Here is a 23,326-nt window from a genome sequence, read left to right as displayed (position 1 = left end):
CTCAAAAGGATCAACTCTTCTTCGGTCATCCTTAATTCTCTGTCCAGCTCTCACATGCATATGAGGTGATTAAAAATACCATAGTGTGGGTTTATGCACATCTTAGTCTTCAAGGAAACATCTTCGCTCTTCAGCACTTGCAGATTTTCCAAGTGCAGTATGTCATCTGATGTCTTTACTGCTGCTTCCATTGGTGTTGATGGTTGAACCAAGTAATATGAAATCTTTAACAACTTCAATCTTTTCTCCATTTATTGGTCCAGTTGTGAGGATTTTCATTTTCCTTATGTTGAAATGTAATCCCTACTGCAGACTGAAGTCTTTAATCTTCATTAGTAAGTGTTTCAAGTCATTCTGACGTATCGCAGGTTGTTAATGAGCCTTCCTCCAATCCTGATGCCACGTTCTTCTTCATACAGTCCAGCTTCTCAGATTATTTGCTCAGCATGCAGACTGAATAAGTATGGTGAAAAGATACAACCCTGACACACTCCCTTCCTGATTTCCAACCATACAGTATCCCCTTGTTCTGTTTGAAAGACAGCTTCCTGGTTATGTACAGGTTCCTGATGAGCACAATCAAATGCTCTGGAATTCCCATTCTTCTCAATGTTACCCATATTTGTTATGATCCATACCTTTTACACAGTTAATAAAACACAAGTAAACATCTTTCTGGTATTCTTTGCTTTCAGCCAAAATTCATCTGACACCAGCAATGATATCCATTGCTCCACATCCCCTTCTGAATCCAGTTTGCATTTCTGGAAGTTCTCTGTCAATATACTGCTGTAACTGTTTTTGAATTATCCTCAGAGATAATTAAAAATCACGTAAAATTTTACTTTTGTGTGATATTAATGATATTGTTTGATAAGTTCCACATTCTTTATAAAAGAGTACACACCTGGTTGCTAAGAGCACCCCTATATTAAGTGGTACAGGGAAGACAGTACAGGTTGTTGTCAAGTGCCATATTTGAGCCTACCTGACAAAGAGCAAATTGTACAATGGCATTTGATTGTCTAGAAGTTTAAAAAGTAGAACACAGAGCATTTCCCTTGAAGCTATGTGGGATGAGGCCAGGAAGCTGAGTTTTCTGGCTTTTTCTCATTTAGCAAGCTTCACTCCAAGACTGGCTGATAATGGGACACTTGGACTGGGTTCTGATTTCATTGTGTTGAACAGGCTGAGGCTTTCTTTGGAATGGAAACAAATATGGATCTCTTCCAGTCAGTTGCCCAGGTAGCTTTCTTTCGAATCTCTTGGCATAACCAAGTGAGGGCCTCCACCATGGCATCCTTTCGTGGAAACATCCTAATGGGTATTCTGTCCATTTCTGGGGCCTTGTTTTTCGCCAATTCCTTCAGTGCAGCTTTGACTTCTTCCTTCAATACCATTGCTTCTTGATCATATGCCCCCTCCTGAAATGGATGAACATCAACCAATTCTTTTTGCTACAGTGTCTCTATGCATTCCTTCCATCTTCTTTTGATGTGTCCTGCATCTTTCAATATTTTGCCCATAAAATCTTTCAGTATTGTGACTCGAGGCTTAAATTTTTTCCTGTGATGTTGGCTTGAAGTTCTTTCAGCTTGAGAAATACCAAGTGTGTTCTTCCCTTTTGGTTTTCTAACTCCAGGTCTTTGCACATTTCATTATAATAATTGACTTTGTCTTATTGAGCTGCTCTCTGAAATCTTCTGTTCAGCTCTTTTATCTTGTCATTTCTTCCATTTGCTTTAGCTACTCTCTGTTCAAGGGCAAGTTTCAGAGTCTCTTGTGACATCCATTTTGATCTTTTCTTCCTTTCTTGTATTTTTAATGACTTTTTGCTGTCTTAATGGATGATATTCTTCATGTCATCCCACAATTTCTCTGATTCTCATCTCGGTCACTGATAATCCAATGCATCAAATCTATTCTTTAGATGGTCTCCAAATTTAGGAGGGATATAATCAAGGTGATATTTTGGCTCTCAATTCTTTGAAAAGTGGATGGTCCCTTCCTTCTTCTGAGTCTGTCTTAGTGTGGAAGCTCTGCTGAAACCTGTGCACCATGGGTGCCCCTACTGGTATTTGAAATACTGGTGGCATAGGCTCCAGCCTCACAGCAACACACAAGCCAGCACAGTGTCACAAACTGACAAGACGAGTGGTGGCATTAAGAATTACACACATACAAAAAAGGATGTTTGTGATAAATGCATGGACATATATTAATTTTGCAACAACACCAACAACCAAAAAATAAAAACATTGGTTATACATGTATGTATGTATATGTGTACAGGTGTGTATATGTTTGTACATATATACATGTATCTAAATGTGGATATGTGTGTGAATGTATATACAGCTCCCTCCCTGCATTTTTACACAAATTACATATGCCTTCTGCTCTGGTAGCACAGTGCCTAAGGCATCTGACTGGTAACCAGTAGGCTGGAGGTTCAAACCCACCAGCCGCTCCTCGGAAGGAAGGTTGGGCAATCTATTTCTGTAGTGACACTGCCTCAGAAACCCAAGGAGTTGGGTTCGACTTGACGGCAGTGTTTCTGCTTTTATTTGCCGACAGCTCCCTCTCTCTAGGTATTTTTATAAGTGCACTATACTAATTTTTTTTTTAACAGAAACATGTTTAAAAAAAAAAAATTGGCACAGTGGTGCTTAGGAAAGTATCTCCCAGGAGGAGGAAGCAGTTAGCTTTTGCGTAGAAAATACAGTAATAAAGCATTGGGGCAATAGTTATGGATACCTCTTAGACATAACCGAATACCTCATAAGATTGTTTTTCTGAGTATGAAGCCTTAGGACCCTGCCCTCTGTCATGGGACAGCTTGGTCAACTGGCATATTATAGTTCATCGAGTGTATGTTCTACACCCCAGTTTGGTGAGTAGTGTCTCGAGTTTTAAAAGCTTATGAGTGGACATCCAAATAAGTTTCTTCTCTTCTGGAGCAAAAGAGAAAGGAACCCAAAGACCCTAAGAAGAAACTAGTCTACTGGTCTAACAGTGTATATCAACCACGGCCTCATCTACCTCAAGATCTGAAGAACTAGATGATACCTGGCTATACCCAGTGCCCATTCTGATCAATCAGGGCCACAATAGACAGATCCTAACAGAAGGGAAAAAAAGTGTTAAACAGCTAACATTTTTCAAAAGTCCATATATTGCTGGACCTATTGAGACTAAAGGATTTCCATGACTATCACTATGATATACTCCATAAACCTTGAACCAAAACTCTCCCCGAGGTCACCTTTTAGCTAAAAAACAAATTAGCTCATGAAATAAGGAGTATTACCCAGTAAATAGGAGCTCTGGTAGCATAATGCCTAAGGCACCTGACTGTTAACCAGAAGGCTGGCGGTTCAAACCCACCAGCCACTCCTCAGAAAGAAGGCTGGGCAATCTACTTCCGTAGTGATACTGCCTTGGCAACCCAAGGAGGGGTCGCTATGAGTCGGGGCTGACTCGACAGCACATAACTACAACAACAACCCAGTAAATACTGTGCACATTTAAAAAATTATCTCCATAAGACCAAATAGTAAGTATTCTAAAGCAAAGAAAGATAGAAGGGTAAGGGGACGGAAAGCAGATTACTAGAGACAAAACATCTAAAATGGAATTAAGAAGAATGCTGACACATTGTAAAAAATGTAACCAATATCACTGAACAATGTGTTCAGTATTTATTCAATGGGATCCCTGATTTGCTGTGTAAACTTTCACTGAAAATACAGTCAATTATTAAAGAGTTAAATTAGTACAAGGTCTGAAGTTTCTTTGAAAAAAATTTAGTTAAATGTTAAAGGTATTAAAAAAAGGCAAGTATTTTAACATTTTTTTCAAAACATAGTAAAAAGGAAAGTCTGATTAAATGCTTACCACCAAGATTTTTAAGCAATCTGGAAGTGTCGTGTCCTTTCTGGGCCAATTCTCGGATTCTCTGCTCTTGTTTCTGTCTCTGTGCCAGCTCCTGTGCTCTCTGCATTGTCTGGAATAGCTCATTTGTCTTCAGAGTCATGATTTCCTATCCACAGTAGACGTGTACACAGCCATTAAACACAAATATCAAACACATTCAGAGTTTATTATTTTCTCTTAATAAATATTTTCTTAGCTCCTACTATGTGCCAGGCACTGTTCTAATCATTGGGGGTATATCAATTACCAAGCAAGGCAAGGTTTCTGCCCTTTTAGACCTTACATTTTAACATTTTTTCTATAACTGTAGATCATAAATTTAAGAACTCTTTTTATTCATTTCAAGTTTATACTAATAAAGTTTTCAAAGTTTCGAAAAACCAGTGGTCAATCCCATAATTCTGTTAAAATGAAAATTAAATAGATGGTGAAAGGTGAAACACAAAGTTTATAGTCATATCTTCTAGTTTCATTAGGTGATACTTTCTTTTCTTGTGCAGTTATTTTATATGAGTAGCCAGCTCAGCCTGTTCAACACAATGAAATCAGAACCTAGGCTAAGTGTTCCATTATCAGCCAGTTTTGGAGTGAAGCTTGCTAAATGAGAAAAAGCCAGAAAACTCAGCCTCTTGGCCTCACCCCACCTAGCTTCAAGAGAAATGCTCTGTGTTCCACTTTTTAAATCTCTAGACAATCAAATGCCATTGTACAATTTGCTCTTTGTCAGGTAGGCTCAAACATGGCACTTGACAACCACCTGGACTGTCTTGCCTGTACCACTTAATACAGGGGTGCTCCTAGCAACCAGGTGTGGACTCTTTTATAAAGACTGTTATTTAACACAGAGAAAACCTCTGGCAGTCACAAGCCATATTATCAATTACTCTGCAAATATATGCTCCCTTTCATAAATGAACATGGATAGAAAGGCCTACCAATCCTCTTAACTTATCTAGAATAACTATTAATGGTGATAACTATTACTGGAAAAATATTTCAAAATCAAGCACATAGATTATTTTTACTTTGTACTGTGCTAATGCATCTTGACCTTCTTTTAGCAGGAAGTAAAAGCTCAAGCAATACAGCATTGTGGACTAATCATGATATACAGCCTTCTCAAATGTCTCTCTTACTTTCATACTTTTCTTTATATTTTTGTTTCCAAGTATAGCTTCAAACTGTTGAAACACATGTAAATGTTCCACTTCTGGTTATTTTTCATTTAGGAAAAAAAAAAAAGGTAGACACCCTACATTCATTTTTATTCTAAAATCTTACAGTCAGAAAGTAAAAACTTACTTCCTTTTGTTTTTGCTTAAGTATATCTTCTTCATACTGTCTCTGCATTTCTTCTCGCTCCCGTGCTAAGCGACGCTCCTCTTCTTGTTCTTCTTTCTTTCTTTGCTCTTCTTCCAGCTGCTTCTTCCTGCGTTTCTCTTCCACCTGAGCAGTGATGGCCTTCTACTCAGAAACAATCACATAAATCATAATCATAAATTAAAATCCATGGAGTATTTATTTGGTGACTCTGGAATAAACTTATTAGCATACAGGAAGTATTACATATGTGAATAAAGTTGAAACATCAAATTCCCCATGTATTTCTCCCACCTCCTACTTTTCCAGTCAAGTTCTGTAATGTCTCTTCTTCAATCCCAGGAGGGCTGTTAGGACACACAGAAACACAACTGAAGAAATCTGCTCAGTGCTAAGTTTCAAGCCTGGCAAGCAGTAGATAGTCTCTAAGTGTCTGTTCACTGAACTGACTGGAAGTAGTATCATAACTAAGCCATTTTCTTTATCAAAACTTTTAGAGAATTATTCAGACATTTAAGTCCTTTAGTATCAGACTAAAATCAGGAGGGAACATTTGAATCTTTACATCTTTTCTTATATTATATACTAGATTTCTTAATCATAATTCTATTTTAATCTCCTATATATTTCATTTTCAAAGAACTAATTTTTATCCTGAACAGAACTCAGAAGAACCAAATTGATGAAAAGATATACAATAACTTAAGACCTACTGCAAATCCATATACACAATCTATTATATTAAACACCTGCTCTATTGAAAAGCAAATAGCTGTATTTTATGATATTGCTGGTTCTCAGGCTCGAGTATCATTCATATGCCAGTTGGGATAGGGGTTAGATAAGACCTATGTCATCAGTCTATATCAAAGTTTTAATATCTACTTACTGAGTTATCTAGTGGCCATGAATATTACTTATCAAGACAAAGAAAAATGCTTTACAATGCAATACCTGATGTTCTAACTGTTTTTGTCGCCGTCTGTCTCGTTCCTCAATCTGAGCTGGGTCCAAGAGAGCAGTCATAGAACGGAGAAAGCTGGCAAGACAGATACATTAGATGTTTACAAAAAAGGTGGGTTCATTTTTGCTTGGTATAGGCTTACTATTCATTTTTATTCATAGAAAATTACCAAGCACTGAAACCAATTAGAAATAATATAAAAAGAGCAGCCCTACCAAAAGCATGTAGACTATCTCAACCATAAATGAATACTGAAGGATTAACTTACTTTGTTTTTTGACTGTTTGTCATAGCCACATCCCTAACAGGTTTGGCCACATGCTCTTCCTCTGCAGGTCCAACCTGACTTCCATTTATAGGTGTATAAACACTGGTGATGTCAGCTAGCTCCTGAGCATCAGGAGACACACAGAAGTACTCTGGTGGTTTGTGTGTTGATTGAGAGGACAGCTGAGACTGACAACCAGCATAACTCTTCAAGGAATCGAAATGCATTGCCCATCTATCATGTTCCTCACCCTAGTAATGACAAATAAGAATCTTTACAATGCTCTCTCACATATAAAATCACAAGTGATGATCCAACATGTGTTTCTAAAAGTCACACCACACAGCAGAATACCAGGACCAGTTGCCACTGAGTCGATTTTGACTCGTGGTAACCCCATGTGTATCAGAGTAAACCAGATTCCATAGGGTTTTCAACAGCTCATTTGTTACAAGTACACTGCCAGGCCTTTCTATCAGGGTGCCTCTGGGTGGACTCAAAAAAATTGTTCAGCAAGAAGCCAAGTGCATTAACTTTTTACACCACCCAAGGACTTTATACAGCAGAGTAAGTACTATGTTTTAATCTCATATATATTTACATAACTAACTTGAAGAATGTAAGAAATAGGAAAATGGCTAAAAAGTAAATAGGAAGCGATATAAAATCATACTTGCTAATAAGTCCACTTAATGAAAGCAGGCTGACATGAACAAATGTGGAATACTCTGGTCTAGTAATGCAGTTTCAGAATACCTGTAAGCTTTAGGAAATTATTTTAAATGGAATTTTTTTTTTTAATATACTTCACAAAATCTCCTAAGTTACCTTTGAATACATAATTTTTTCCTCTATTCTTCTTTGCCGGTCCTCTTCTATTTGCTTATTCAACTCTTCAATCCATTTTCTCTGCTGTTCTTGTTTCACAGCACTGAAAGGACACTCCAGAGGTACTGCTTCCTAAACAAGAGCCATCAACATCTTAATAAAGCTCAGATCTCCTTTTCTAAACTTATTTTATATTTTCAATTTCTGCCAAAGTAATTTATACAGGCTTTAATTGGGTAAGATTTCTCTGTTGTTGTTTTAGATGCTGTTGAATTGGACCCCAACTCACGGTGACCCCATGCACAATGGAACTAAATGTGTCTGGTTCTATGCCATCCCCATGATTGGTTTGTGGATCCACAGGGCTTTCACTGGATGATTTTCAAAAGGAGATTGCCAGGCTTTTCTCCCTAGTAGTCTTAGTCTGAAGGCTCCTCTGAAACCTGTTCAGCATCAACAACATTCAAGCTTCCAATGACAGATGGGTCGTGGCTGCACATGAAATGCATTGGCCAGGAATTAAACCAGTTGCACTTGGGTGGGGGGTGGGGGAAGAAGGCAAGAGTTCTACCAATGAACCACCCAATGTTCCCTATTTATCTTGAAGAAGAATAATAACTTCAAAATAAAAATTCTAATATATAGAATTAAGTAGCTATATTCTGATTCTCAGAATCACATTTATAAAATAAGTAATACAATAAACTATCAAATTGTAAGGAAAGGAAACTTTCTAATGAAAAATAAGTAGAAAAGAATTGCTCCAAAACAATTATAAGAAAAAAAAATTTCAAAATCAAAATACAGCTTCATGCAGAAGTTAAAAAAAAGTTATTGATAATTTAAAACAGATGAATGCTATTTTACATTTGTCTTTGGACTGCCACAAACACTGTCTCTGAACCAAGAACAAGGAGGATGTAAGAGAACAAGAATCTTCCCTGTTAAATCATAGTATCTCTAGCATCCTCTTCTTCCTCTCCATTTCTGCTGCTATAGCCCTATTAGAATCTATGGCATTTTAATAAATGGGGAGGGGTGACGGATATTACCTACAATGATTTCCTGAATCCGGACAATATAAAACAAGAATAAAATAAAAACAGTAACATAAAAGTCTGCTGCTGCCTTAATTTATGAGTTTAATATGCTGTAACAAAAAGGAAAAAATAGTTTACTCAAATTGTCCTGAAATGCAACAGCCAAGCAACTAAGATTTCATTATATAAAATAAGTGCAGGACATAATTAAGAAAACATGATTTGGCAGAATTCTCTAATGGCAATGTACCTCATAATGTTACTTTCAGGCTTTGTTTTTTTTTCCCCAGAAATAACGGAAAAGTTCATAGTTTACAACCTGTTGTTAATGGTGAAAGGATATAGTCATACCAAAATGAAACATCTTATTGTTTTTGATGCTTCTACAAATTTCTATCAGACAAAAACTATCATATTTATTTAAGCCTAAAAGAACAATGTCAAGAGAAGCATTCTCTTTAGGTAAAGATTTAACAATTCCTCCATCCCTATAAATGTTATTTAGGGGGGAGCTCTGGTAGCATAATGGCTAAGACACTTGCCTGCTAACCAGACGGCTGGCGGTTCAAACCCACCAGCCACTCCTCGGAAAGAAGGATGGGCAATCCTACTTCTGTAGTGATATTGCCTTGGAAACCCAAGGAGGGGTCGCTATGAGTCGGATTTGACTCAACGGCGCATAACAACAACAACAACAACAAAGGGACAAAAGGAAAACAAGTACATTAATGAATTCTTTGAGCTTCTTAGAACTTCTCAACAATGCATTTACATAATCTTTTCTACAAATCTGTTTTAAATCTGATGTAACCAATTCTAGTTCCAAATTATAATGGAGTTGCAAATTATTTAGAGATTACACATTAAACTCTATATGTACACAGTAAGCAAAATTACCCTTACAAATTCCTAAAATCATGAAAGATCCATAAAATCATCCATATATATACATGTTTTATGTTTCTGAGCGTTTGCACAATTTTATAATGAGTTGTCGCAATTACCTCTTGAATTTCTTACTCAAGGATGTTTTATAAAGCTACTACCACCTCAATTTCTTGCCATATGAATAATTCAGTGTACTTTTGTCAGTGACTGGGAAACGTTTAAAATATTGTTATATATTCTTTTTCACAAGTTTCCCTCAATGGGCATTCAGTCAGAGGAATGAAAATGCAAGGATTTGGGAGGTGCAAAGAAGTGGAATGTAGAATGGAATCATTCTCTCTCTCTTTTTTGGTTTACTGAGTTCATTTAATTGAAACTGAGGCAAGTCAGATATGTGTCTAATGCAAGACACACTGTATAACAAATGCTGTATTTTGACAATGGTCTAGAGCACCTCCCTTGTACTAATTCTCTGTACAGTTAAGGAAAGAGAGCTCTCTTCCTTGGCTCACTCAAATGTTCTCATTTTATCTTCCTCATAGCATTCATCTGAGATGTCCCTCCCTCTACCTAAAACAATTCCTTTCTACTACTCAATTTCAGTCTACTCTCAAGTGATAGTCTGAGAACTCACTACACTTTACCCCACGAACAGTCCTGAAGTTAAAGGATCCTAATGTTACTCTTACTTATTTTCAAGTTAGTTGATGTTAGGAAATGTTAGTCTTACTCCTAATACAAATGTGTGAATGGCAGCTGTGAATCAGAACTGAAAGTAGAGAGCTTTTCCAAAAGGTCCACTATAGATGCCTGGTTTCATTTCATTCAAATCTCTCCATGAAGCAGTCTTTAGAAATGCTGCTTTGGGAAAGAAGAACACTCAGCAATGACCTTGTCATGTCCAGGTGTCCTGTCTGGAGAGTATTACCAATGACATTCAAGATGATTTCCCTGAGCATGGCCTGTCTGACCCCAGATTCCAAATTCAAAAAGGCATTGTGCCACCTCTCATAGTGGAGCCACACCACGGTCTTTTGGTGGTGTAATTGTACTAAATCTGAGATCCTTGACGAGTACCCACCAAATAACCCTTGGGCCTCAGTCACCCAAGGAAGTCCACAAAATAACTTGAGTGGAAGCAACCACATCCTCATATCTCAATCCCTAGAGGTGAAGTTCCATTTTCTACAAGGCTGTCCCACTACCAGGGCTCCTGCTGGATTCTTCTGCAGTTGTGCATGAACAGCATCACTGGGCCAACTGTTACCTGAACCATGTGGCCACCTTGAGGCCCATTTTTAGTCTGCCAGACTACTGGGTTTCTTGACTGTCCCCATACCCCTGCCAAAGCCCCTGGATTAAAAGTACAACCAGGACTTTGAATGACTCCTTTCTAGGATGGCCACAAGTACTCTCAGTAACAATCCGAAGATGGTAAAGCAGAAAGCAATGGGTAAGGGGAGTTCTAGCAATTCTACCCTCCAGGAAATCTATGAAGAGATTCAGCTCCTCACTTGAGCTAAAACCCAACTGTTCTTAAAAGGCCTGTTGCAGAGCCCTCCAAAAAGGGGGCTGCTTGGCTGTATGAGATTTACTAAGTGAAGAGAAAGCTAGCATGTGCCATTCTGAAGGTCTGTCAGCTAACAGCCATCATCTAGGAAGGTTCCTTCTTAAAGATCCCATGAGTTCCAACCAAGCCACCTAGCCTGAAGGTACCGCCTGTACTAATTACACTCAACTCTCCTCTAATGGGCATTCTAATGGGCCTGGAAAGTGGTTAATCCCAGCATGAGCCTCCTTACCTCCCACAGACTGCTGCTGGGAAACCATGAACAACACATGAGATCTTAGGTGCCAGCTGAGTATGCTGGTGTGGGTGCATGCTCACCAGAGCCCCATTGGTCCTGGTCACAAATGACATAGCCCAGAAGAAGCACACCTGAATCCTGATGCCCTCCAGCTATTCCTCAAAGAGGTACCACACATTTCAAGCCCACTCTTCTAGCCATGATCACATGTGAGCCCACTATCCAGCAGGCCTTGCAGATCCTCACCACCTGTGAAAACCTTCACACAAACCAAGTGTTTGTCAGAATACACGTGCCCGCACACAAATACCAAGCCAGTAGAGGGCCATATTATTTGGGAAATGACACCACGAGCAGACTTCTGCCCAAAAGACCAAAAGGATACTCAGAGAGCACTCTACTGGACCCTTCACAAATAAGTTCTCCCAAACTGGCTCATCTCCAGCAAGTTTCTTCCATTTTTCCAAATGCTACTGAATAGATGTAAGCAACACAGCCATGGCACCCTCAACTCAGCAGCCTAGGACTGTTACTAACTTACAGCAATGACAGGGGCCAGTGCTCCAAAAGGAAACAGATGGTCATCCACCAGGGGCCTCTGTGAAAAATAACTGCTTCTTTACCACTCTTAACAATGATTTGGGGGGGGGGGACTGTAACAAGCAAGGGCGCCCTGGTGGCGCAGTGGTTAAGTGTTTGGCTGCTAACCAAAAGACCAGCAGTTCAAACCCACAAGCTGCCCTTTGTGAGAAAGATGTGGCAGTATGCTTCTGTAAGGATTCACAGCCTTGGAAGGTCTATGGAGCAGTTCTATCCTGACCTATAGTTTGCTATGAGTCAGAATTAACTTTAATGGGTTTTATTAAGAAACATTTCATGGCCCTCTTAGACACCGGAAAGAGCTCTGGTGGCACAGTGCCTAAGGCATCTGACTGCTAACTAGAAGGCTGGCTGTTCAAACCCACCAGCCACTCCTTGGAAGACTGGGCTATCTACTTCCGTAAAGATACCACCTTGGAAATGCAAGGAAGGGTCGCTATGAGTCAGAACTGACTCAATGGCATTAAGTTTGGTTGGTTGGTTTGTTTTCTTAAACATCAGGATCCAGGCGACATTGATTCTTGATTCTTTTAACCAAATTCATGGCGTGCCATTTGACATGGAAGTGGGAGGTAGCCTAATTATCTGTTCTGATGGGTAAGGTTGTGTGTCAACTTTGGCTGGACCATGACTCTCAGTGGTTTGGCAGTTATGATGTAGTCTAGCAGTTAGGTAATGAAACAGTCATCTTCTGCGATGAAATGAGCAGCCAATCAGTTGGAAGGAATTTTTCTTGGTATGACCTGCATCTAATAAATACAGACATTCTGGCAAAGCTCTCTGCCTTTTTGCTCAATCTGGATCCTGCACCTGGCTTATCATCTGCCCTCTGATTCTTTGGACTTGAACTAGTGGCCTGCTGCACTGCCTGCTAATCTTGAGACTTATTAGCCTTTGTGGCCTATGAGCCAGCAGCCTGCCTTCTTAGCTGCCAATCTTGGACTTGCCAGCTATTACAACTGTGTGAGCCATTTCCTTGAGATAAATCTATACATACACAAATATATAAGCTCCACTGGTTTGCTTCTCCAGAGAACCCAACGTAAGACACCGATGTTAAGGTAACCCTATCATTCACTGTTGGCATGAACTTTTTAGTCCAGGCCCCTGTGGTCTGGTACCAACCTCAACCATCCCCTTCCCAATCACTGACACAGACATACTGATGGCACGATTATGCCAATGCCAATGCCAATGCCAATGGAATAAAATGTCTTTTGCTTTAACTCTCAAGAAGGCCCAATGGTCTCTAGTTTCCTGGCCCAAGACCTTATGGGTCACTAATACTCCTGTTTGAATAATTTCTTTTAGAAGGATTAGCACAAGGCTGGTCTCTATGACGAAGAGGTTAAAGACATCCCAAATGTGTAACTTTTCCAAACTGCTGTACCACTCCATCATCTCTAACATCCACTCCTCCTCTTCCCCCCACTTAGTACTCTCCCTCCCATCTTAGGGTTCCATATTTCACTGTAATGTCTTGCAGAACTCAGAAACTACCATGCGATGGTGGAGGCTGGGAGGCTGGCAAGTTCAAAATCTGAGTCAGATGTAGGTCTGCAACTTCATGCACATGGTTGCAGGAGCTTGTGAACCCAAATGGGCAGATCAGACGACTGGCTGCTGTCTTAAGTCCAGGAATGAGATGATTATGAACCAAATGCAGGATCCAGAGTGAGACAGCCAACTCTGACAGCACATTCACATATACACTCTCAAGGAAACTAAGGATGGTAACTGGAGTTACACCCTTCAGCAAGACAGGACTTAAGATACATCCCACCATAAACAGACATAAAGGCACTATATGAAGGAGGACTATATGAAGGGCCATAGTAAGCAATTCACTGCACTGCAACACCTCAGTATTGCTTGTGACAAGATATGATTTAAAAGGTGCCCTGGCTCCTAAATTTCCCCTTTGAATTCTCCAATCTGGCCCATGCTCAAATTACAAGGGAAAAAATATCACCTACCCATTGACTACTGCAATTTAAACAAGGCAGTATCCTCCATTAAAGTACCCCAACTAATACTGTATCCATCTTAATGCCATCCAAAACGTCTGAGTACTATAGCACAGATTCATTGGTCTGCATAACATGTTTTATTCTGTGTCCATCACTCCTGGAGACTAACCCCAGCTTGCCCTCACCTTAGAAGGCCAACAATATACCTTTACCAGACTCCCTGTAAGATTCCTTAATAGTCCAACCATTGCCCACCTGTGCTGACACAATTTGAGCTACTGCTAACAGATTTAAGGTCTCATGAACACTGGATAGACCATGGCTCACCATAAATTCAAGGTCTAACTCAAATCATCAAGTTCCTAGGATACTTCTAAAATACAAAAGTGTAACATATTGCCAAGCCAACACAGTCCAAGTTCCTCAGCCTCCATGCACCCACCAACATCAAGGAGGCACAACACCTTATCAGACTTTTAAATTTTTGAAAACTGCCTATTTCATACTTCCAAATGCTACCATGACCCATGTAACAAATCACCCACAAGTCAACTACCTTCAAATGGAGAGCTCATAAGAGCAAGCCCTGCATACGGTTCAAAAAGCTGTCAATACCACTTTGCCAATGGTTTCCAAAGACTTAAAGTTAGAGTGAAAGCTTGCCTCATAGAGCCTATAGACCAAATATTATAAGGAGCATATGCACTTTTGGTACAAGCAACATCTAGTGGCCACTGCCCAGTATACACCTTTAAAATGTCAGGTAGCTGAGGAAATTCCTTGGTATTACATGCCTGTATCCCCATCAAGTCCTGGGTGTAAAAGACTGTCCCTAGAAGTTCAGTTCGACTTCTGATGCTTTTTTAGTTAAGTAAAAGTGATACCTCCAAGACCAAATCAAGTCAGTTCCCACAGGTGTGTCTCTACTCCATGAGAAATTAACGGCCCCATCTGATTACCATCCACCAAAGGAAATATCACAGAGCCTGTGATCCAGCCCCTGGCTACCTGAGGCCATCCCCAGAGGTGGGATGACTTAACCACTGATCAAGAAAAGCTGACCTCTTTCACTAATGGCTTTTATAGTGAGATCTCTCAGATCTGATACTGAGTACTTAACTGCCTATCACCTACCATTGCTCAAGTACCCAACTCATCACAACAAGTTGCAGACTCAGTGCATAGTAGGTAGAGATTATGGTGGCTACTCTGGCCATCAAGCATTCATGTCCCCAGGTACATCCTGAAATTCATGACATTCATCTCTTTACCAACGCATAGGCCATCACAAATGACCCTGAAGTATGATCTAGATAATGGCCAAAGTTGGACTAGACAATGCAAGAAAAGCCCCTGTGGAACCAGACTCTGGCAGCACCTTGATCACAAGGTGCTTGATTACTCTGCACAAAATATTCCTTTTATGTTCCTCATGTTTCTATGCACATAAGCCATCCAAATACCACCTTCCTGGAAAATTATACTATAGATTACCTCACATGACTGCAGCTCTCTACCACTGCCCAATACCCACTTTAACTGCTAACCAGAAGGCTGGAGGTTCAAACCCATGAGCCACTCCTCGGAAGGAAAACTGGGCAATCTACTTCCGTAGTGATACTGTCTCAGAAACCCAAGGAGGGGCCACTATGAGTTGGGTCCGACTCGACGGCACATAACAACAACAACAACAATTTCTACTATTAGGACTGTATCACTTCAGGCCACCTGAGACAACACCAGTTGCACAGCTAGCTCCAACACCATGGACTCTATCCCTCTGAACACCTCATATAGTAAGCCATCACAACCCTGTGCCCTTTGTCACAGGACATTAACCACATAGGGCAAATATGATGAGCTGATGGTACCTACATCAGCCTGCTCCTACCATCTGTATACCTTAGCCACATATACACTGAACTTTCTCTGTTGCCACACTTCAGCCTTCATAATCATTGAGGGCCTCACACACATAATTACACGTAGCACACCAATTGGACTAAGGCACCTGCTTCTCAGCTCACCAAATTAAAAAGTGGGCTACTACCCACTCCATCACTTTGGACTATCACCTAGCGTATCACACCATGTTGCAAACTTCAATGAACAACATATGGCCTCTTCAAAATCATGCTGTTAAAACTCCTGGGTGAAAAAGAGAGCCCCAAAGGGACTAAGCTAGTCCCAACAGCATTCATCTCCCTCGATTGGGGGCTGCAGAGACCTCACACCCCTCTATCAATGCCTTTTTACAACCAGCATCTCAGCGTCTCCTCCTCTGATTATCCTGCTTTGTTAGCCTCAAGTTCTTCTTCAGTAGACTTCAGGTCATGCTATCCCTCACAACTACTGAAAACCTTATCACGCTGTACTTGTGGACTGGCCATGATCAAAGATCGAGGGGTTGAGGAGATGCAAGGAGCATCTGTTTAGCAGGTTGACCCAGGCAATAGACAAAGGAGAAATCCTTTGTCTCAACTTCCTAACATCCACCTGTGCTGGGCATCCGCCCCCTTGCATTTATTTCACTATTAGGAGTCTCACCAGTACCACCAATGGAGCTCCGGCTATGAGAAGTTCAGTGAAGGAACAGCCTGGACAAGGATATCACCAAGAGGCTGAATCTATAGCTACAGGAACAGGAACAAAGTGTGGGATCCTCATCCAGGATGACTGTTACAGATTAACACTAATTAATTCAGTCCAGTGGTAAAAAATGCCCAATATCCAGGATGAAACCAGCAATAATCACAATGATGTCAATTCCCTTAAGGATGGCATACTCTTCAGCTTGTTCCTCTGCTTCAGCCTAGTGTTGCCTTGATATGTTTGGACCCTACAGTGGAATGCAGACTGCAACAGCAAGCCAGAACCTAAATATTGGTTTTCTGGAGCTTCTCTAATCACTATCCTTTTCTGACCTGGTGACGATCCCAACATGGAGGAAAACATGTCATGAGTCACAACTAGGACTCTTACTTATCCATCTCCAACAAGGAATGACAACATACTACATGGAGTAAACAGGATGCAATAGTTTTACAAGTACTCTCCCCTCTACTGGACAAAATGTTACAATTTCTGCTCCCACTGGCACTATCCTCAAGCATGACACTACTGTCAAATCTGACACAGTCTAGAGCAAAAAGAGCAGGAAGAGAAGGAAAACAGACTAGCAGCTTGGCAAGAAAACCTAGAATAATGCAACTCAGGAACCAATGAAGTAGCTAGACTCCTAATGACTATGTGGGAGGCCAGAGAAAAAGAACACTCAACCTGAACTGAGTGTGCAATTTTTTAGCACCTGGCCTGATAGAGTTATTTATATAGACTTTCTCATGTTTCTGAAGCCTGGTTTTGCTCCAACTCACATTGAATGGGCACAGAAAATTCAAGATAAAAAAATGCCCTGTGAAAACACCTACTCAAGTAGTGGAGTGAGCCTGGAGGGCCAGAGAACAAAGTATGGAAAGGCCAAGCTGTTAAACAATGTCTCAAAGAGTATCAAGTACCCAAGTTTTGACAACTTTTTCTCTGTATCCACAAGGCCCTTTCTACTGACACCTAAAGACAGCTCCTGAATAAATCCACCTATGTACAGGTAGAGACTAAGGAAATCACAGAAACACAAGCAACACAAGTTCCAGGTCCTCACCACTACTCTTGATCCTGACCAAGCTCAACATCCTAAGTGACACCCTAACGCCTGAGGCGACAAACTCAAGGCCAAGTTGGCTGCCCTTTAACATTCAAATGTACAATGGCCATGTCCAGACCTATGAACCACCTTGGCATGATGCCTACCAAAGCCTGATGTCTGTATGCTGAGCAAGTAATCTGAGAAGCTGGACTATAAGAAGAAGAATAAGGTATCAGGACTAGAGGAAGACTCATTAACAACCTGCGATATATAGAGGATACAACCTTGTATGCCAAGAATGAAGAAGACTTGAATCACTTACTGGTGAAGATCAAAGATTATACCCTTCAGTATGGACTGCACCTCAATATAAAGAAAACAAAAATCCTCACAACTGGACTAAAAAGCAGTATCATGATAAAAGGAAAAAATACTGAAGTTGTCAAGGATTTCATTTTACTTGGATCAACAATCAATGCCCATGAAAACAGCAGTCAAGAAATAATACAAACTGCAACTGATTTCTTAAAAAGCAAAGGTAAGTAAGGTCCACCTGACACAAGCCACGGCCTTTCATTTGCATAATATGCATGTGAAAGTCGGACAATGAATAGGGAAGACTAAAGAATTGATGTCTCCGAATTATGGTGCTGGCAAAGAATACTAAATATACTATAGACTGCCAAAAGAAGGCAGGTTGGGCAATCTACTTTCGTAGTGATACTACCTCAGAAACTCAAGGAGTGGTGGCTATGAGTCAGGTCTGACTCGAGGGCACATAACAACAACAACAACAATCTGTCTTGGAAGAAGTACATCCAAAATGCTCCTTAGAAGCGAAGATGGTGAAACTTTGTCTCACGTGCTTTGGACCATTTCCAGAGAAGGACATGCTTGGAAAATTAGAGGGTGAGCAAAAAAGAGGAAATCCCTCAAAGAAATGGAATGACATAGTGACTAGAACACTGAGTGCAAAAAATAACCTACTGTTGTGAGAATGGCATAGGATCAAGCACTGTTTCTGTTATACACAGGGTCACTATGAATTGGAACCAAGTTGATGGCACCTAGCAACACACTGCCTTCTGTCCCCAGAATGCCAGTATCAGAAGCCTCTCATGCCTACATGCTGAAAACAATGCTCCATGGTGCCTGCAGTGTAGTAAATTACTTAGTGTGGCTTTTCTACCCATAAGTCTTTGTAAACTCCAAGGTGGGATTTTCTATGAGCAACTGAGGAGCTATCCACCTGGGTTATTTCTGTTGGGCGTGGCACAATACAATGTTTTGGAGGTTCCCACTCTCTCTCACATGGTTAGAGTTCTGATGCTGTGATTGGCTAGTTTGACCACCCTGCCGGGCTCAAGTGGAGACCTCCTGGAGGCAGAACTCTCTCTCTGACTGCTGGTGGAGGAAGACGTGCTGCCGAAAGAGCCACGCACCCCTGAAAGAGACACGTGCTGCTGGGAAAGAGCAGCAAGAGACACGCATCGCTGAGTGAGACACCGAGGGACCAGCACTGCTGGGAAAGAGACTGTGAGAGACTCTTGGCTGAGGGACGGTGGGCTGGGAGAGAGACTGAGCATTCTTCCTGGACTTGAGTTGTAGCCTGGTGCTTCCCTAATAAACCCCATAATCTGTGAGTTCTGTGTGGCCACTGCAGTGAATTATCAAACCCAGGAGAGAGGTGGTGGGTGCCTTGGGAGGAATGGTTGGTGAAAGGGCTGGAGGGAGGCAGCATGTCTGGCCTTGCAGTAATAGGCCTTGGGTTACTGCTGGTAATCCTGCCTTCCCCTTGTAGGGTTAGAGGAGGTCAGAACATGTGGCCTCCCTGCCGTTTTTGCAGTGCCTTATGATCTCACTTGGTGCATCTGTCCCACAGTGACCTGGACTAGTCAGGGCATCTACACTACCTTCTATGCTACATGAGAGTCTTTATATCTGTGCCTGTGACAGAAGGCCATGCAACATGGAGAGCCAACCAAATCTGAAGACAATAGAGAGAACCAAAATCATACACCACCTCCAAACGAATGTGTGGCAGAAGACATGCCTCCTAAATCTAGTCAAATGCCTGAAAAGACACCAGGGCCATCAGCCTATGTGTAGGTACCCTTCAGCCATCCAAATACAGCATCCAATGGAAACTTTCACAAGACCATCATCCAAACACCTTATCATGGAGCCAATTTAACTGTCTGCTGGGCCTGCCCTCTAAAACCTTAGGCCAGACAACCCCAGACATTAAGCCAAACCGTGGGATAAACCTACACCTTCTCTCATCAGCAAGATTCTCTCTGCACCAAAGATTTCTACCCCAATGTGAGCCAAACTGTATTAGAGGAAGTCTAAGCTGATATGTACAGCCACTTTAAGTATCTTCTAGTACCCACCAAGATGGAACCAAAATCACACAGACAAGTGTCTCAGCCTGATGCTTTGCTTATCAGAAGAGTCACCTTACCTATAAAGTATATATGTATACTCAGTTTCTCCCACGTTTTCTATTTAAGTGTCTTTTCAAAAAATTTATATCTATAATTCTAGTAAGAACTTTAATGTGCTCTCCCATCCTTTGATATTGCCATTGGATGCCAAATCAATGTGACTGTTAACTAAATTTATAATACATAGTTACTATAATTTCTTTTATTTCAGTCTCATCAATTTGTAAAGAGACAACAATCAACTCTTCCATGGTATATGATCATTGTTCCTTCATAAATATCTTGAAATTTTCAAAGTCAGTAACTTAACCCAACAATGTGAACAAATGGAAAAAGAACAACAAAAGATAACTCCAGTTACCAGAAGAAGGAAGTAACAAAGATCAGAACAGAAATAACTTTTTTTTAAAAAAAAAAAAAAAGTGATTTGGGTGAAAGTTTACAGAGCAAATTCACTTTCCATACAGCAGCTCACACACACTTGGTCTCATGACATTGACTACAATTTACCACAATGCAAAAGCTCCCCTCCCACTTCCTCCTGATAGTTAGCTCTTCCCTGTGTCCATCCCTCCATGCACTCCTGCCCTGAGATCAGAACAGAAATAAAAAACAGAAAACAACAGAAAGAATCAATAAGACTAGAAGTTAGTTCTCTGAGAAGATCAATACAATTGACAAACCACTGCCCAAACTGACATAGAAAAAATGAGAAGATGCAAATAACCAAAGTAAGAAACGAAATGGGTGATATTACAATATAGCCAATGAAGATAAAGAATCACAAAAGAATATTATGAAAAACTGTACTCCAACAAATTTGAAAATCTAGAAATGGATAAATTTCTAAAAACACACTACCTACCTAAACTAACACAAATAGAGGTAGAAAACATGGGCACATCCATAACAAAAAAGGAAATTTAAGATGTCATTAAAAAAAAAAAAAAACAAACTCCCAACAAAAAAAAGTCCCAGCCCAGCCAGCTTGACTGGAAAACTCTACCAAACTTACAGAGATGAGTGGATACCAGTTCTCATCAGAGTATTCTAGAATACTGAGAAGGAATAACTACTCCCCAATTCACTGTATGAAGCCAGAATAACCCTGACACCAACCTGGCAAAGGCATCACAAAGAAAAGAAAATACAGACCAATATCCCTCACAAATATAGACACAAAAATGCTCAACAAAATTCTAGCCAACACAATGCAATAGTGTATCAAGGGGGGGAAAAAAAAAAACCCACATCATTATGAAGTGAGATTCGTATGAGGCATGCAAGGAGTATAACTTTAAAAAAAAAAAATCAATGAATGTAATTCACTACATAAATAAAACACATGATCATCCCAATCAATTAAAAAAATACGCTTGATAAAATCTGACACTCTTTACTAACAGAAATTCTCAGCAAAATAGGAAGAGAAGGCAAATTCCTTAACATGATTAAGGGCATATACATAAAACCAACAGTCAACATTATTCTCAATGGACAGAGACTGAAAACATTTCTCTTGAGAACAGAATGAGACAGAATGCCCATTATCACTACTCTTATTCTATACTCTACTGAAGTTATAGCCAGAGCAGTAAGGCAAGATAGAGAAATAGAGGGGATCCACACTGGAAATGAAGAAGTAAAGCTGTTCTTATTTGCAGATGGCATGATCTTACTCTTGGGAAATCCTGGATATTCCACAAGAAAGTCACTGGAACTAAAAGAAGGACTCAGCAAAGTGACAGGATATAAGATCAACACACAATAATCAGTTGGGTTCCTCTACAGTAACAAAAACTCCAATAAGGAAATCAAGAAAACAATACTATTTACAATAACCCCCAAAAGATAAATACCTAGGAAAACACCTAATCAGAGACGTAAAAACATTTTTAGGGGAAAAAAAAAAAAAAAATTCTACCCAAATCAATCTACAGACGCAATGCAATCCTGATCCAAATCCCTGTAACATTCTTTAACGAACAGAAAATCTGCTCTCCAACTTTATATGGAAAGGACTGGGCCTCAAATAAGTAAAGGAATACTTCTTCAGTATTGAACAAACTATAAGGCCTCATGCTTCCTAATCTCAAAACTTACTATCAGCCACAGTAATCAAAACAACCTGTTACCAGTTAAATGATAGATACAAAGACCAATGGAATAGAACTGAGAAGTCAGAAGTGAACCCATTTATGTATGGGCAGCTGACTTTCAACGAAGATCGAAGTCCAATCAATGGGGAAGAAATAGTCTAAGAAATGGTCCTGGCAAAACTGGCTATCCAACTTGCAGAAAAATCAAAAAGGATCCTTATCTCATACCATGCATACAAAAAAATTCAAAATGGATCAAAGACCTAAATGTTTAAGGTAAAATTATAAAAGTTCCTGAAAGATAACAAAGCAACAAAACTCGAAGACTTAATTTTTGCCATAAATAGTCTATGAAACACAACTAAAAAAGCACAAAAGACATAAGACATACATTAGACCTCCTAAAAATTAAGCAATCATGCTCATCAAAAGATTTTACCAAAAGAAAGGTCCCTGGGTGGCGCAGATGGTCTGCACTCAGCTAGTAACTCAAAGTTTGCCTGTTTGAACTCACCTCGGGGTACCACAGAAGATCCAGACCTGGCAAGTAGACTAATAACCAACTAATAAAGACTAATAACCAACTCAACTCCAGAAGGTATGGAGTTTCTCCAAATAAACACATAAACAAATGCTTCAAAAGATTTTACTGCAACAGTGAAAACAGAACCTACAGACTAGGAAAAAACTTGGGAAATGACATATCTGAAAAGAGACCAATCTCTAAAATATATAGAAAACTTTTACAATCTAAGAACAAAAAGACAATTAACTTTCAGCAAGAGGGTGGAAAAGGCAATAAGCTACCTAGACCCTCTGCAACAAAGACACGAGAAACCATTTGAAACCGATACAGAAGATGATCCTGGAACTCTGAGTTTTGAAGGGAAAGATAAAGAAGTGGATTAAATACTAACCAGTAGAAGAACCTGAATGAAAATGGTAAGGAGACAAATGGAGCTGCAGATTGCCAGCTGTCCTGAAGGCACATTTTGAAAATTTGCAAGGGGCATCCTGGTAGCAACCTAAGAATTGGCTCTGCTCACCAAAGACTACAAGGGCAAGGACTGAACTGGTGCCTACTAATCAGAAAGGAAAACAGCAAAGAAGGAGACAAACAGAACTATGGACTGTTGGCTGTCCTGAGGGTGTGGCCATTTTGACTATATGCAAGAGACGTTCTGACATGGAAAGCATCCTAAGAATAGGCTCCGATTGTTGAGCACAGCACAGGGCAATCACATTGAAGGCTGATGACTAGAAGGTACAATATTCCCCTTTTTATTCTTATATCCCACACCCTCTTGGTAAACAGAGTGCCACAATCCCCTGCCTACAAATACCTTCTTGACCAGCAGGGTTTCCATCCTGGATTGTGCCCTCCCTCCCTACCCCCCCCATTTTGTTTTTCTTTGTTTTTAAATTATTCTTTTTATCTTCCCATTTCTTACTTTTTATTTCTTCACTTTTTCTCTATCACTTCCTTAGTTCTTGTTCTTTTGTTTCTTTCTTTTC

At 40.1% G+C, this 23,326-nt stretch overlaps 1 protein-coding gene across 1 annotated transcript in view; it reads right to left on the bottom strand.

Moving 5' to 3' along the window:
• The window catches only part of CCDC66 (coiled-coil domain containing 66), a 102,701-nt gene that overhangs the window by 10,777 nt on the left and 68,598 nt on the right, over nucleotides 1-23,326 (bottom strand). Inside the window, exons 9-13 of the mRNA XM_042780464.1 lie at nucleotides 7,317-7,448; nucleotides 6,489-6,739; nucleotides 6,211-6,295; nucleotides 5,239-5,400; nucleotides 3,898-4,042 (exon numbers count right to left, since the gene is read on the bottom strand). Of these exons, the coding sequence (XP_042636398.1) occupies nucleotides 3,898-4,042; nucleotides 5,239-5,400; nucleotides 6,211-6,295; nucleotides 6,489-6,739; nucleotides 7,317-7,448 (775 nt within the window). The remainder of the gene's footprint in view (nucleotides 1-3,897; nucleotides 4,043-5,238; nucleotides 5,401-6,210; nucleotides 6,296-6,488; nucleotides 6,740-7,316; nucleotides 7,449-23,326) is intronic.

Source organism: Orycteropus afer, unplaced genomic scaffold, assembly GCF_000298275.1.
Source record: "Orycteropus afer afer isolate SDZICR_OR568_19922 unplaced genomic scaffold, OryAfe1.0 scaffold00041, whole genome shotgun sequence".
NCBI classification, from domain to species: Eukaryota; Metazoa; Chordata; class Mammalia; order Tubulidentata; family Orycteropodidae; genus Orycteropus; species Orycteropus afer.
This window is presented reverse-complemented; position numbering and strand designations above follow the sequence as displayed.